General features: G+C 43.2%; 1 protein-coding gene and 1 long non-coding RNA gene across 3 annotated transcripts in view; one reads left to right on the top strand and one right to left on the bottom strand.

The window, feature by feature from the left end:
- LOC142599226 (uncharacterized) overlaps positions 1-2,287 on the top strand; it is a 1,086,559-nt gene extending 1,084,272 nt beyond the window's left edge. The window contains exon 4 of the long non-coding RNA XR_012832848.1: positions 2,133-2,287. This is a non-coding gene — a long non-coding RNA (uncharacterized LOC142599226). The remainder of the gene's footprint in view (positions 1-2,132) is intronic.
- The window catches only part of LOC142599158 (small conductance calcium-activated potassium channel protein 2-like), a 162,252-nt gene extending 148,077 nt beyond the window's left edge, over positions 1-14,175 (bottom strand). Inside the window, exons 1-2 of one of the 2 annotated variants that reach the window (XM_075738900.1) lie at positions 10,889-14,175; positions 10,185-10,280 (exon numbers count right to left, since the gene is read on the bottom strand). In XM_075738900.1, coding sequence (XP_075595015.1) covers positions 10,185-10,280; positions 10,889-12,187 — 1,395 coding nt within the window. In that variant the 5' untranslated portion in view covers positions 12,188-14,175. Of the gene's footprint in view, positions 1-10,179; positions 10,281-10,888 lie in introns of both variants that reach the window. The other variant, XM_075738901.1, reaches the window with a different exon arrangement.
- Positions 14,176-14,807: the final 632 nt, after the last annotated feature.

The following is a 14,807-nucleotide window of genomic DNA, read 5'->3' on the forward strand; positions in this document are numbered from 1 at the left end:
TTGAAATCTAATTAAAGTTCTTCTTCAATGTTCTGTAAAGCTTCTTCAAATACAGAACTACCATCTACCTTTACTAAGCCTGCACTCCCTAAGACAAATTAAAAAAAGTTATTTTCATCTGAAATTATATAATGCATTTCCAACATGTGGCATGTAAAAAAAAAAAAAAAAAGACATGAATCTTAAACTACAAATAAACTTGATGTTTCTAACACCACACAGTATAAATATAAAAATAGATAGCACATCATAGATATTAATGGGTGTTTGTGTATTTACATAACAATTTGTGTTAAATTCATATAACACCAGATTAGAAAAAGAGAAATAAATTCAGAGTAGACAGATTGCACACAATGACAACTTAGATCAGAGACTCCCTGAAGCTACTTAAAAGAAAAGTAGAGAAATTAATTTTGGAAATCATTAGTATATCAAAACAAATTCCTAGCAGGCTATCTGAGGATGTTGGTGAATACAAATTACAAGGAAATTGGTCGGTTTCTTTACAATCCCGGTAGAAGAACAAATGTGAAAACAGTATCACTGCTCTGCTGTAAGGAATAAAAAGGAAGCAATAGCCAATGATAAAGTAGCACCAGCTGTACTCCTTGAGGCATTCCTTGCAGAAGGAGAATCAACTGTACTCACAAAGGCATTGTGGCAACTGTTTAATTTAAAAATCCAAATTTTAAATGGTTAAATACTGGAGTCGCTTTACCCTTATAAAAGAACTGATGGAACTATGACACAGACTAGCAAAATATAGCCTCTGTGGCTGCTGTTCTACCAAATTTTTGACCAAACATTTTTCTATAGTTTCTAGTCCCCAAAATATCACTTATGCAACTAAAAGCAGCATTATAGTCTTCAGAGACGAAGAAGGTATTAAGTACAAATGATTGAAAATCATAAGGTGGTTGGAGATAGACATCTCAAGCCTTTCCCTAACTAGGAGATGAAAAACATCATCTTCCATCATCAGAAGGCATATAATCAAATGGTCTATAAATTATCCAAAGGCCTGTCCTCAGTCTTGGAGAGCCTGTAGGAATTCCTGAGAACTCTACATCCTGGATACAGTGCCACAGAGCAGAGAAGTTAGTAAGCTTAAGTCTTATATAAAGCCATGAGGCATCAAACACCTTCTGCATGCAAAGCACAGAAGGCAAAGAATAATGTTTTTCACAAAACTACATGAAAGCCTTGTTGTCTTATATTTTCCAGAATGTTTCCCACATCCAGAGTTAAGACCAAATTTTCTAGTAGGTCATTAGAAATTGATCCACAAGTTCTTGTGGATATAGCTATCTACATGAATGAAACACTCTTCGTTTGTTCAAATGGGGAAGTTAGACTATTCTATCATTCATACATGTATATGCACATACACACACACCCCTAATTATAAAAATGCCAACTTAAAAGAATGATTGTAAAAGTCTGGTACTTAGTTTCATCATTAAAAAAATATTTTTTTGCATAGTATATTGTGTTGGTTTTGCGTGGCAAGGTTTTGGTAGCGGGGGGGCTACAGGGGTGGCTTCTGTGAGAAGCTGCTAGAAGCTTCCCCTGTGTCTGATAGAGCCAATGTCAGCCGGCTCCAAGACGGACCTGCCGCTGGCCAAGGCCAAGCCAATCAGCACCTCTGTGATAACATATTTAAGAAAGAGAAAAACAGTTAGGGAGCGCTTCTGCAGCCAGAGAGAGGAGTGAGAAGATGTAAGAACATCTGCAGACACCAAGGTCAGTGCAGAAGGAGGAGGGGGAGGAGGTGCTCCAGGCGCCGGAGCAGAGATTCCCCTGCAGCCCGTGGTGAAGACCATGGTGAAGCAGGCTGTCCCCCTGCAGCCCATGGAGGGAGGATGAGGGGGTGTAGAGATTCCACCTGCAGCCCGTGGAGGACCCCACGCCGGAGCAGGTGGAGACACCTGAAGGAGGCTGTGACCCCGTGGGAAGCCCGCGCTGGAGCAAGCTCCTGCCAGGACCTGTGGACCCGTGGAGAGAGGAGCCCATGCCAGAGCAGGTTTGCTGGCAGGACTTGTGACCCCGTGGGGGACCCACGCTGGAGCAGTTTGCTCCTGAAGGTCTGCACCCCGTGGAGGAGACTCACGTTGGAGAAGGTCGTGAAGGACTGTCTCCCGTGAGAGGGACCCCACGCTGGAGCAGGGGAACGATGAGAGGAGTCCTCCCCCTGAGGATGAAGAGGCGGCAGAAACACCGCGTGAGGAACTGACCGTAACCCCCACTCCCCGTCCCCCTGTGCCGCTGAGGGGGGCGGAGGTTGAAGCCGGGAGTGAAGTTGAGCCCGGGAAGATGGGAGGGGTGGGGGGAGGTGTTTTAAGATTTGGTTTTATTTCTCATTCCTCTACTCTGTTTTGCTTAGTAATAAATAAGATGAATTCCCTCTCTAAGTTCGGTCTGTTTTGCTCGTGATGATAATTAGAGAATGATCTCTCCCTGTCCTTATCTCGACCCGTAAGGTTTTTTTTTTTTAGTTATACCTTTTCTCCCCTGTCTAATGAAAGAGGGGAGTGATAGAGCGGCTCTGGTGGGCACCTGGCCCTCAGCCAGGGTCAACCCACCACATATATTTATTTAATTTTGGTATCTCTGTGAAAAATGAGTTTTTTTGTGGTTATTGATATCTATGTATGTCAGTGCATGTAAAGAAAATTTCATGTTAATGTGTGCTGGTGGCTAAGTAGGCTCAAAATGCTTCCCTCAAAGACAGCATCTCAGGAAGAGATGTGTAACTGAGGCTCAGACTACTTATGGTCTTTGTGTACCATATTTTCCAATGTGTAGCATCAAAACCTGCACATTAAAATACACCTGAGTAATATACATCATAGTTACTATGACAGGGCACATGCAGGGAGGAACAACCATTTCATTAAACATATATGTGTTACTCAACACACTTATCAGGTTTGTCCATGCCTTTTTTAACCTCTGTCCCTCAGATCATTATAAAAACACTAGCCCAAATACTCTATGAGATAACAAAGAAAGGACACGATCACATAAACTAACATTAGGTTAAATTCTGCTTCCCCATATTTTCCTTCTGTTCTAAATCAGATACTGACGGTATTCTTTTTTTTGCTTTCTCTCTCCAAAGATATTCTGAGGCATTGCTCAATATTTTTAAATGCTACAGGCCAGACTTTCAGCTCTATCATTTGTCTCAAACAAATGGCTTAATCCCTGACAGCCTGTGGTGCCAAGGAGCCATTACAACACTCAGCAATTGCTGGGACATATGGAATTTCTTTTCATGTAGTTCTCCCTGTATGTATGTGCTTCAGGGACCCAAAGAAAGTGAGATGCTCCTAAAACTGCCATATAGGTGATCTGCTATAACTAGTGCACTAATCTTAGCAGTACTGGGATAGAAACATTAATCAGATTCCAGAGTTAGGAATGAATTTAGTTTTGCACTGAAGCAGCAATTCCAAGACTGTGTATGCAGAACATAGCACATCTTCCCACAAAATATCAGTACTTTTATACAGAACTAATTTTAGAATGCATCTTGTAAGAAACCTAGTGCTCTCTGTCATATTTTTCCCCATTTCAAATATCTCAGAAATAAAGTAACTTTAATTCTACAATATTCTTGTGGAAGCAAAATTCACTGAGGAGAACTATCTACATTTCAGTATTTTTATGTTGTTAATTTTAAATGATCGTTTTACAGTTCTTGATTTAGGATTTGGCTTTCTTCATTCATCACAAAAATTAATTTGTTCTACAGATCACTGCATGAAGAACTGCCATCTCTCAACACAGCTGCCATCAGCCACTGTTCCCAATGTGAGAGAAGCCTTAGTCTCTTCAGAGAAGATCAGCTTCATTACTACTGGGAAAACTAGAACCAATTAAAAAAGGATATATTCACTGAAGAAATTGGCAATATTTTTGCAAGGGAATAGGGGAAACAGAAGTTAAAGGAAGAAATACTGAATCTGAAGCTAGATAAAATGAGCTAATTTATTCATTCTGCCAAAGGAGTACACCTGTGACTCTAGACTTAAGAACGTATTTTTAAGGAAAGATAAACCTGATGTCCTGATAAACTTCTAACAGCCTCACTAAAATTTGCTCAGAACAAGGATGTATTTGAATGGACAACGCTAGGTATTGTCAGGCCAACCATTCAGTGACCTGACCATTAGATACAACCTCCTTCTATGTCCTAAGGGAGGCTGTTGGAAACAAGCATCTTCTACATTTATTTTCAATGCAAAAGGACTCAGATCCTTTCAGTCACTGTTCATTAGATGCTTGACCAATGTTAAAGGATTTTCTGTCCTGCCTTCTGTGCCTTATGCATTACAGTGCTGCTTTTCAGAGACAGTGGGCACCTGTAACTTTTCCTGGGTCAACATGTTCTGCAGATATAATCTATTAAAAAATCTACTGAATGGAACTAAAAGAAAATATTTATCAAATAAATACTCCTAAAGTTATAATTTAACAGATATGATGTCTCTAGATTTATTATAATCAGCATGCTTTTCTGTTGTATGGAATGTGTACTAAGCTTCACCGGTACAAGGTAATTTTCAAGCCTATACATGAAGCTACTGTATCCTGGACCAAAACTGACACATGATGAGATTTGTTGTTGCCTGATCCAAGGCCTATTAAAATAAACAGAAAAATTTCAGTAATTTTCAACAGCTTTTAGATCAGAATAAAAATATCACTTGAAGTTTATTTATTGATTTTCACCTGTTATTCAACAGACTTGCTTTCTGTGCTCTTAATCTTCATTTGTTTTTGCAGCATCAGTCTTAGCTGATGATTCAGCACGCTTAAGCAAAGGCAAGCTAGACTTTTGTTTCTTTTGGCATGGAGTCAACAGAAGAAGAAAGACAATGAGATAAACATGTACCACCACAGTGAAGGCAAAAGAATTACATAGATATAAACAATTTTGTCTGCAGAATACCCATTAGTGTTTGTGATGGGAAACTGTAAGGGATTTTAACTTCATATTTCTTAGGGAATGCAGGATTTTTTTCTGAAGAACTTTCCAATAAGATAATTAAAGCCCAATAAGCAGTGTTTATTAGAATCATGTGTTATGGAATTTATTTGCACAATAAATAAGTCAAGAAATGTATTTATTAACATCCAATTATGTTTCCTAGTACTGCCTGTTCCATTTCTTCAAGTTTTCAGGAGACAGGGAAAAGGAGAAAAGACTCTTCAGCAAGATATTTGGGCTTACATGTGTGATAATTTTCCATAATGTTAATGAAGACTGAAAATGTTTCATTCTGAATCCATCAGTATCACATGATTTTCCCACCACTTCAGAACAATCTAGGGACTGAGGGTGCTTTCTCCCTGGAGACCTGGAAAGTGATGGACTGAATTCTAAAAATGAACTCTGCTGTGACAACGACGGCTTAACCTTAACTTTGAAGTTTGCATGACTTTCCATAGGAGTTCTACTTGAGCATGAACTGACAGTCCAATTTATAAGTGTTTAGAAATCTCAATTCACATACAAAAAAATGAAGATTTCTATTGATTTCTGCCAAATATCAAAAATTTTCATTTTTCTGTATGAGTGAGAGCATCTGTATCAAGGGAAGAGGGAGAAGAGGTTTAGATTCAGTCCGGAAGAACACAGGTTGCTATTATTCAAGAAAGGCAATAGAAGGGCAGCGTTTATTTGCAGAAGGGATACCCTAAGTAGTCCAGCACCAAAGCAAAAGTATCCCAGTGGACATAGTCCTCCTACCCTGTGACAGCCATCTTTCAAGAAATACTAGGCTGTGACAGAATAGCCAAGAAAGGGGATTAAAGGCATCTTATTAGCAACCTTAGAGAATTTTGGTTTTAATCCTTTGTTTTGAATAATATAAGGAAGTGCCAGTAAAACTTCAGGAACTGTACATTTCAAAAGCATGTCTATCTCCAGCAGTACAGGAGAGAGACAGAGAGGTCTACTTTCTCAGTAAAAGTAGGAAAAAAATGCAGCTTTACCATGTGAACCATTATCAAAAAGTTTCTTAACTTCCACCTGATTATTAATGTAACAGCAAATTGCGTTAGGGAAATGTGGAATGGAACAATAAGTTGTCTAGAAACAGCAATTTTAATCATGTTGTATGCTGCTATTTTAATTATGTAAAATATCATGAAGTAACAAACTGTTTATGCATGAAGTGGGCAATTTATATGTTGTAAATTATTACGATAATCGGATGATACTATCTTCTTAGCTCTTTCCGCCTCCACCTCTTTGAAAGTGTATTTCTCAACTGGAACAGTAGTCAGAGAAATACCTGTTCTAGGCTGGGATAACAATGAGTTACATTTTTCCTACTGGTCTTCCAAACTGAATCAAGAATCACACAAGCTTAGAGAGTGAGTAATGAATATTTCATAATCTCCCAAGTGTGATGTTTTTAACAACATTGCAAGCATGACAACAATGAACCAAAAGGAGAATGCACAGATTTGGGTTTGTCACCATACTTGGCTCCAGCATCATTACTGTTGTTCATCTGGCTTTTTTCCTGGGAAAGGGAGGGAGGTGAAGGAAGCATTGTTTGTGTTTTTATCCTCTTTTCTGGAAATGATAATGTAGGCTAAGAATTATCATTTAAAACTACCTAGTTTAATTTGATTTTTATTATAGTCTTAACATTAAGTCACATTTAATAAATATAATAGCTTCTGAATAACAGGATAACTGATACACTAACTAATAATAATACATAATAACACTAATAACTAATAATACAGAATAACTAATAGACTGCAATAACTCAAAACCTATTTGAAGAAAGCATTTTAACATTTCCAATATTTCACAAAACTGCACAGCAGCCAAACAGTTACTTTTGTCTAAATACTGCAGTTATGCCGTTCTGGAGACTTTGGTCTGTCAAATGCAGAGCTGTTTCACAGAATATAAAAATGAATCTGTTTTGCTAATAGGTTTAGAATGCAAAGCTAAAAATATGTACAAAATAATGCGTGTGCCGTCAGGCAGCAGAACTCACCTGGCTGTGCTGCGGGAGGGAAGCTGGGGAGGCTGGCAGCCGCCCTCCCCGCAGCACAGGTTGCTCTGAGCCAGGCCCAGCCCAGCCAAGGGCGCCCCGGATAAAGTGCAACATGCGGAGCTGTCTGCGGTGCTGAAAAGGAGGCGGAGGACACACACCCCACCCCACCCCTTATATACTGAAGGTGCTCCTGTTCCTCTACTGCTTATAAACTAAAAACAAAAAAGAAAAGAAAAAAAAGAAGAAAACGAAAAAGGAAAAGATAAAAAACAAAGGCAAACACAAACAAAAAACATTTATCTCACATCCATATAATATTTTTTTTGAAGAATCCCTATAAGTCGTCTTAAATCTCCCTTCCAACTCCCTTAAAATAGGATGTTCAGCAGGTCTGGGACAAGCAAACTCACAGTTTGGTTTAACTGACAAGCTGAATGTTTTCAAAACAGAACACATAGGCAAGGTCATTTAAATGGACAGACTACAGTCACCTGCTATACTGTTAGGCACTACCATAGAGTTGCTTGCAGCATGGCTGTTCAGACTTCCTACCAAGAAATCAAGGGCACAGACTACTGAGAGAGATAAAAAAAAAAAAAAAAAAAAGCAGCAGCAGCTGATTTTCATTAGCAGATATTTTATGTCACCAGGTGCTTCTAAATATTAAATCTGCAAGCACTACTAATTGCTAAACTTTCATCTTATTTCCCAACATATTTTAGTTCATGTTTTGCAGGAAAATCTACTTTTCTTTCAGGTAGGTTTGCTTCTATCAGACTACGAAACATACCACACTGCAAGCAAAATACATTGCCATTCTGTTCTGTACAACAAAATTTATTGTCTTGAAGAATTCCTGCAAATTTACATTATTCTTACTGATAAAGTCTAAATACCTTTCAGAGAAGAATAAGAAAAGAATGATCAAATTTGAACAAGATGAGCAAACAGCTGGTGCTCCAGGACACAGTCAACCATCTGTGGGCATGATTCTACAGACCTGATTCAAGAAATAGTCCACTGCATATAGCAGGATATTTGCCTGAATTAAAGGCCAGTATCCCTTCAGAAAACAGTCAGTTTTAAAGATTATTTAAAAATCGTTACATTATCAGGCTTATGCAGTATTTTCTTTCACTTGGAGTAGGTTCTGTACATTTCTAAGTGAAAGTATTTTAAAGATACTTCTTGTTTTCAGAGTTAAGGTGTAACATAATTTTAGCACCATAGATGGATGTAAATATTTTTTAAAAACTCAAGTGTGCGTATATAAACATACTGTGCCTAAATTAAAAATCTGTCACAGCAAAGGGTGGTACAATGGCCTTTCCTTCCAATAGTGTCCTTGAAAACAAAACTTCTTTTTCACTTTCAAGATGAATGACAGAGCCCCTTGGAGCTGCAGCTTACTCCAGGCTCTGACATGAGTACTGCAGCCTACAGTGTCTCTCAGACAAAAGCATAGAGTATTACTGTTTTAGAAACAAGTATGCTTGTATTCTATACTGTCAGGCAGTGTTGAAAACTACATTAACCTTGATTACATCACATGATTGCACAACTCCTTCCATGTAATCTCATACATGAAGGAGTTCTTTAAAATGATCAATTTAAAAAAAAAAAAACAGAAATACAACTGAAGTTTTTCAAAGGATTGATTTTTTTTCTGATCCATAACAAATCTCTGAAAGAATGAAAATGTGTATCTAATTAGCTGGGGAAAAAAATGCAAATGCTGGAGTAACTACCTACTGTAAACTTATGCATACAGAATCCTATGACTATTTGGTTATCTTGTGTATTGTTTTCTATTTAAAGTTTCTTGAAAATACATAGAATAATTCAAATACTTACAGAGCTTGTTTTTTTCAGCTTTGTTCTTAGTGCCTCAAGCGCCACTTATAGCAAGGTACACTGGAGAACAAGGCTCCCACATTGCAGCAGCTACATTTATTTATTTATAGACAAATAAAGAAACCTCTTCATCAGTATTCCAATAGTTTATAGTGTCACCAGACACTTGTTTATTGAGTACAGTAATGTTAAGCAGCTGCCCATCTTTGATATTAATGCAAAGAAACTGGGTTCTGAGCCAGAAATAGTGTTTTTCATATGCAAGGACTGCAGGACAGGATCCCATTTGGCAAAGAGTCTTCAGTAACGCAACACTTCTCTAACAGTAGTCTAAGTAGGAGACTATGGTGCCCTTTCATATTAGAACTACAGCATAGAAGAAGGGTACTATACAATTCTTAATTTCTCTTCTTTGTTAATCGGTACTGCTGAAAAAGACATCTTGGCCCTTGAAAACTGTCATTTCTGTCTGTAGCCCAAGGCATCTCTAATTAGACATAGCAAAAACACCAATGTATCTACAAATAAGGTATTTTTCACTTTAAAACTTTGAAAACTCTCTCTTATATGTTTCAATTTGACTGAAATGTCAAGTTGTAATTTCTTGATCAAAAAAAAAAGTGACAACTGAAATTAGAACTAAGTACCTGGGACAGGACATGTGACAGTATTTTTAGACTTACTCTATAGCTTTGATCATTAAATTCCCCCTACCTTTAGCCCTACCTGTCTTGACAGCTTTCCTCTGTCACATTTCCTAGTGGCTGTAATTTCTATGGCATTAAATAAAACAAATCCAACATAAGGTTTCCCCCTCTTTTTAAATATTCTTCTAGTGTATGCTAGTATCCGAAACAGCACAGTGAAGATTACATACCTAGAAGTTACTGATGCTTCTTTCCTAATAATTAGTCCTGCTATCCAGAGAAAATGCACAGCATGACCTTTAGTCACTGGGAAATAAGAGACTGTTGCCCTACATCTGCTATAGAAGACAGCAGGTATGTCATAGAGAAAATGTGCTATAACCTCAGAACTAAGTGATTCTACTAGCATAATCACAGGTAACAGTCCCTAACAGGCAATGCTTCCTAGCACAAATGTGTCCATGTAGTCTATCTTATTTCTCTCCAGGGATGAAATACATTCACTGAACTTCAGGAAGCACTAAGTGATTTTTTTTTTGTTTTCTGAACCAGCGGGAAGTGCAAAGTGCTTACCACAATAAAACCTTTAGAATAACTGACTCTGCAACCACAGACATGTAAACGCTCAGCAATTCATAAAGTGAAACATTACCTGAATTTCCCTTGCATGGTATACAATAATGAGCCCAAGCAGGATAATCGTGGAGAGGCTAATAAGGCATTTTAGAGTGAGGGAATACAGAGACTCCTGCAACAGAAAGACACCACTGTCTGTCAGAGACCCACATGCACGGGACCGTTCCCGCCCCGCCGGGCTCCCCAGCCCCACTGCGAGCAGCGGAGCCCGGACTGGGAGGGGAGAGAGGGTCGCCTCGCCTTACGGTGTCGGGGCCGGGGGGTGCCTCACGGCGGGGCCGGGGGAGGGGGACACCTCGCCTCATGGTTGCGGAACCGCAGGGAGAGCATCTCGTGTCAGGGCGGAGGACCAGTGGGCCCCATATGGCGGTGCCGGGGGGTCAGGGCACCTCTCCTCAGGGCGAGGGCCGCCTCACGGCAGGGCAGGGCGAGGGCCGAACAGTCCCGACGCACTAGGCTCTAAGAGAAAGTGACGGATGGCAGTCGCCTTTACGCAAGGATGGCGGCGCGGGGCGGCTAGACCGCATGGATTTGAACGACTTGACAGGAGAGTGCAGCTGGCTGCGGAGCCGCCTTCCCGCGAGCCGGACTCTCCTGCGGGCCGGGGCGGACACGAAGCCTGCGGCAGGGGAACGGGACGAGGGGGACAAGGGGCATGGGTCGGGCTGCGCCGACGGCACCGAGAGCAAGAGGAAGGCAGTCCAACGGCGTGGCAGGTACCTTCGTGTAGGCGCCCCAGGACAGCTCTGTCTCGATCACCATGACTACGATGCCGAACATGCCGAAGATGAGCGCGTAGTCGCTGAGACGCTTGCGCTTCTCGAAGAGCGCCCGGCGGTGCCCCAGCTTGTAGCCAATGTTCTGGTTCTTCTTCTTGCTGGACTTGCCCCCTCCGTTGTTCGTGCCGCCGGAGCCATAGAGCGCCAGGCTGTTGGAGTTGTGCTCGGGCTTGGAGACCACGATCTCCGGGGCAGCGGCTATGGGGCTGGCGAGCAGCGGCTGGAGCGGCTGAGACTCGGAGTCAAGCTCGTGCAGGTTCCCGCGGGATGAGCTCAGGTTGCTGAGCGGTCGCATGATGCTGCCGTTGTACCTGCAGCTGCTCATGGCTATTTCGGTGAAGGGATTGCTCTCCCGATGCTGCTGGTAGTGGTGATGGTGGGTGCTGCCGCTGCTGACACTGCTGCTGGGACTGGCTGCCTGCTGTTGCTGCAGGCTATGGCACTGGTGACACTGGGGGTACCGGTGGGGCTGCCTGGACGAGCCGGCGTGGCTGGAGGGGGTGAGCTCGATGACGTTCAACTGGCTGCCCTGCCGGGAGGAGGCGGAGATAGAGAGCGGCGAGGAGTGAGTCCTGAAGGCGCCCGAGAGGGGCGAAGAAGTGCGGAACAGCAAGGGCAGGTTATCCCCCGCTGCTACCGCAGCGGCCCCATAGTAGGTGCAGTTGTTGCACTGGACGCATGGGCTCCGCTGCTGCTGCTGCTGTGGCTGCTGGAGAAGGCTCTGCTTGTCCTGGCTGTGCTGCTGCTGCTGCTGCTCGGAGCAGAAGCCCGGCTGGAACTGCAATGATGTTTCCATGTCAGAGGCGTTAAAGCCGCAGGAGGACCAGGTGGTGGTGGTGATGCACCCTGCGCAATGCGTTATGGTCGGCAGGGGAGAATCCTGCTGCCGCCACGAGGGGCCCGTCCCGGCTTCCGTAGAATCCAGCCCCTGCGTCCGATTGGTCGGACGGACCAAAACAAGGAGCATCTCGTCGGGGGAGGCCGGCTGCGGCGTGAGGCGGTGGAGACATCTCCCATCCGCCCTGCCCCCTCCCGCGCGGGAATCCCGTCTCCCACCATTCCCGCAGGTAAGGGTTACCCTCGCTCCCCGCCCCGCCGCCGAGGTGCCCCACACCACAGAAACACGGAGGGTCCCGAGGTGGGCGGGGAGAGCGCTCGCTGAGCTCGCTTCCGGGATCGCCCTCTGCGAGGAAAGGGCCGCCACGGCGGGGTTTCCCGGCCCCGACGCCGCCGCACACATCTGCGCCGTCTCCAGAACAAGGGCACTGCGCTGCGCTCCGGAGCTGTCCAGCGACGCCCTGCCGCTTCCCGGAGACGTGCAAAACAGCAGCGCCCTCGCTCCGAGGCCCTCGCCGCGGCCCCGGGGAAGAGGTGGCTCTCGGCGCCTGGCGCGGCCGACGCCCAGCACAGAGAGGAGCAGGCCATCAGAGAGGTCACAGGAGATCTCTCCTCTCCTGAAACTCGGGAGAACCCAGGACCCACTGTCTTCCAGGGCCCGCAGGGCCCGGGGTGGCAGTGAGAGCTAATCGCTCAGGGGCTTTGGGATTTGGTTACATATAGTAATTTCTGATATTTTTCAGACCTATAATAAAGGGGAGGATTTCTTTTGGCCACTCTTTTTCTGAACTAAAAAAGGAAGAGACTAGGCACTGGAAGTTTCATAGGGTTTTAGGTCATCACCTGAGGGTGCAATACAAGGTGATTTATAGGTTAGGGACTTATTTTAATGGGTCACCAGAAACTTTAACAGTGAAACAGGATCATTTCCATTAAGCAACTGAGTTTTTATCTGGATCCATTTTCCTGAAACTCTGTTCCACAGCAATCTTTAAGTTTGTCACTTGCTACCATTTTGCCTCTTCACCTTCCTTTCTCTCCCAAACTCTCACTGAATAATTCATTATGGCAACTCCCTTAGAGCAATGTCTGAACCAGATAAAGTCTCTTTTCTGCATTTATTTAAGGAAAGATTCTTTAAGGAAAGAGTTGTGAAAAAAGTAACTGATTTACTTTATAGCTATGTCATTCTTGCTAACTATCTGAGATTATAAGAGAAGTTTCTTTTTTTTCAATCAGGAGGCACTGTCTATGCAGATATTGCTGTAATATTGCACTTTAATAGCATGGAAGGTCTCATTACAACTTTAACTTCTCTCAGATATTAAAGAAAAAAGTCACTAAGCCTTTCTAGGATAAAAGCCTACATCTGTATAATTTCTAGAACTTGCATAGCATTTAGTTCAGTTTCCTTTGAAACTCTGCATACTTGAATGACTTGCATTTTAAGTAATTTGGATGAGGTACTGTGAATAGCTAAGTTTTTTTTATATGCTCTGCTACAAAATTTCATTTACTTAATTTTTTAACCAAAGCGTACCTTTTAAAGCAAGTGCATATTGCACATATGCAGTCAAACAACCCTCACTAATGTGGTTCTAAACATCATGGTTCTAAACTATAGGTAGATTATTCTGAGTGACCAAAATATTAAAATCTCTGAGTATGTTTATACAGCATAGATTATTTTAGAAAAAGCACCCAGAAATACGAGTGTATATGACATACAGCATCATGATTTTTAAATTATATTAAAGTATATTTGGATGCTCTCAGTTATGTGATAAAAGCTCATCCGCACACTCACAAAGGAGCTCAGAGACGGAATGGCAAGAGGGGGAACCCAAATAATACCCTGCCGGGCTACTCCCAGGCCCATCACAGGGGCCATCAGTCGATCAAAGGCCCATCTGCACAAGCCCAGAGGAGCACAGGGGCACAAAATACCAGATGGGAGCCCAAATCAAGGACTCCTGAGGAATGAACACCTTCTCCAGGCCCCTTCCAGGGCTGTCCCAGCAGAGCCATCAGCCCCATTGTCCAGACATGAAACCCATGGAGATGAGTTGTCATCAGGAGCAGCTCTCCAGATCACCTTTCTGACTAAGGGAGGTTGCTGCCTAGGGGTGGGACTTTTTATGAGATGCAGGGGAAAAGCAGTTCGGGATGGGATCACACAGGACTTACTATGGGATGTTTAGAGGAGGAACCAAAGGCAGGACAAGGGAGTGGTTTAGGTGATTTGGGGAGGAACAAGGTTGGACAAATAGAGGGGTAAGGGGATAAAAAGGGCCAGTTGCATGTAAATAGTTTGCTGGTCAGTACACTTGTCTTGCTATGCCCTGCGCCTGATCAGCGCAGTCTGTCCTATCTTCTTATTAAATTCCTTTCTAAGTCTTTCCTGGCTGAGGGGTCTCTATTCTGTGTGTATGTATGTATGTGTGCAGCAACTGGAGTCAGACCATGAATCGGAGGGCCTGTGTATCCATGGTGCCAGTGACTGGAGCAAGTGCAGGTGTGTGAGTGTGATCACTAGTGAAGATCAAGCTGGACTAGCTGGGGAGTAGGTGAAGTGGATTGAGAGCAAGTGGGTGAGTGAGTCTCTAAGGTCCATGTCTGGGTGTGAGAGTGCCTGTGTATCTCTAAGAGTGAGAGCATTGGGAAGGGTCAGCTATTGAGACCTGGGAAGTGCTGGCCAGCTCTGTGTGTGTGTGCGCGCGCGCGCAATGGTCTGTACCAGCAACTGGGGTGGGGCTGCAGCCTTGGGGGCTCATATATCCAGGTGCCAGCAGCTGGGGAGACTGGGATCTAGGGGCCAGCTATGAGTAGAATGAGGCTGTTGGTGCTGTCTCTGTTCATGTGAGTGCTCTGAGTGTCTGTCAGTGATCTGTGTGGCCGGCCATGTATGTATGTATATATGTGGTGTATATGTGTGCTCTGTGCGTGCCCCTGCCCCCGGGAATGCATTTTCAGCCTTGCTACTGTTTGGACCTAGGGACATGGAGCGGCAGCAGCCTCCTCTC

The sequence above is a fragment of the Balearica regulorum genome, chromosome W, assembly GCF_011004875.1.
Source record: "Balearica regulorum gibbericeps isolate bBalReg1 chromosome W, bBalReg1.pri, whole genome shotgun sequence".
Taxonomy (NCBI): domain Eukaryota; kingdom Metazoa; phylum Chordata; class Aves; order Gruiformes; family Gruidae; genus Balearica; species Balearica regulorum.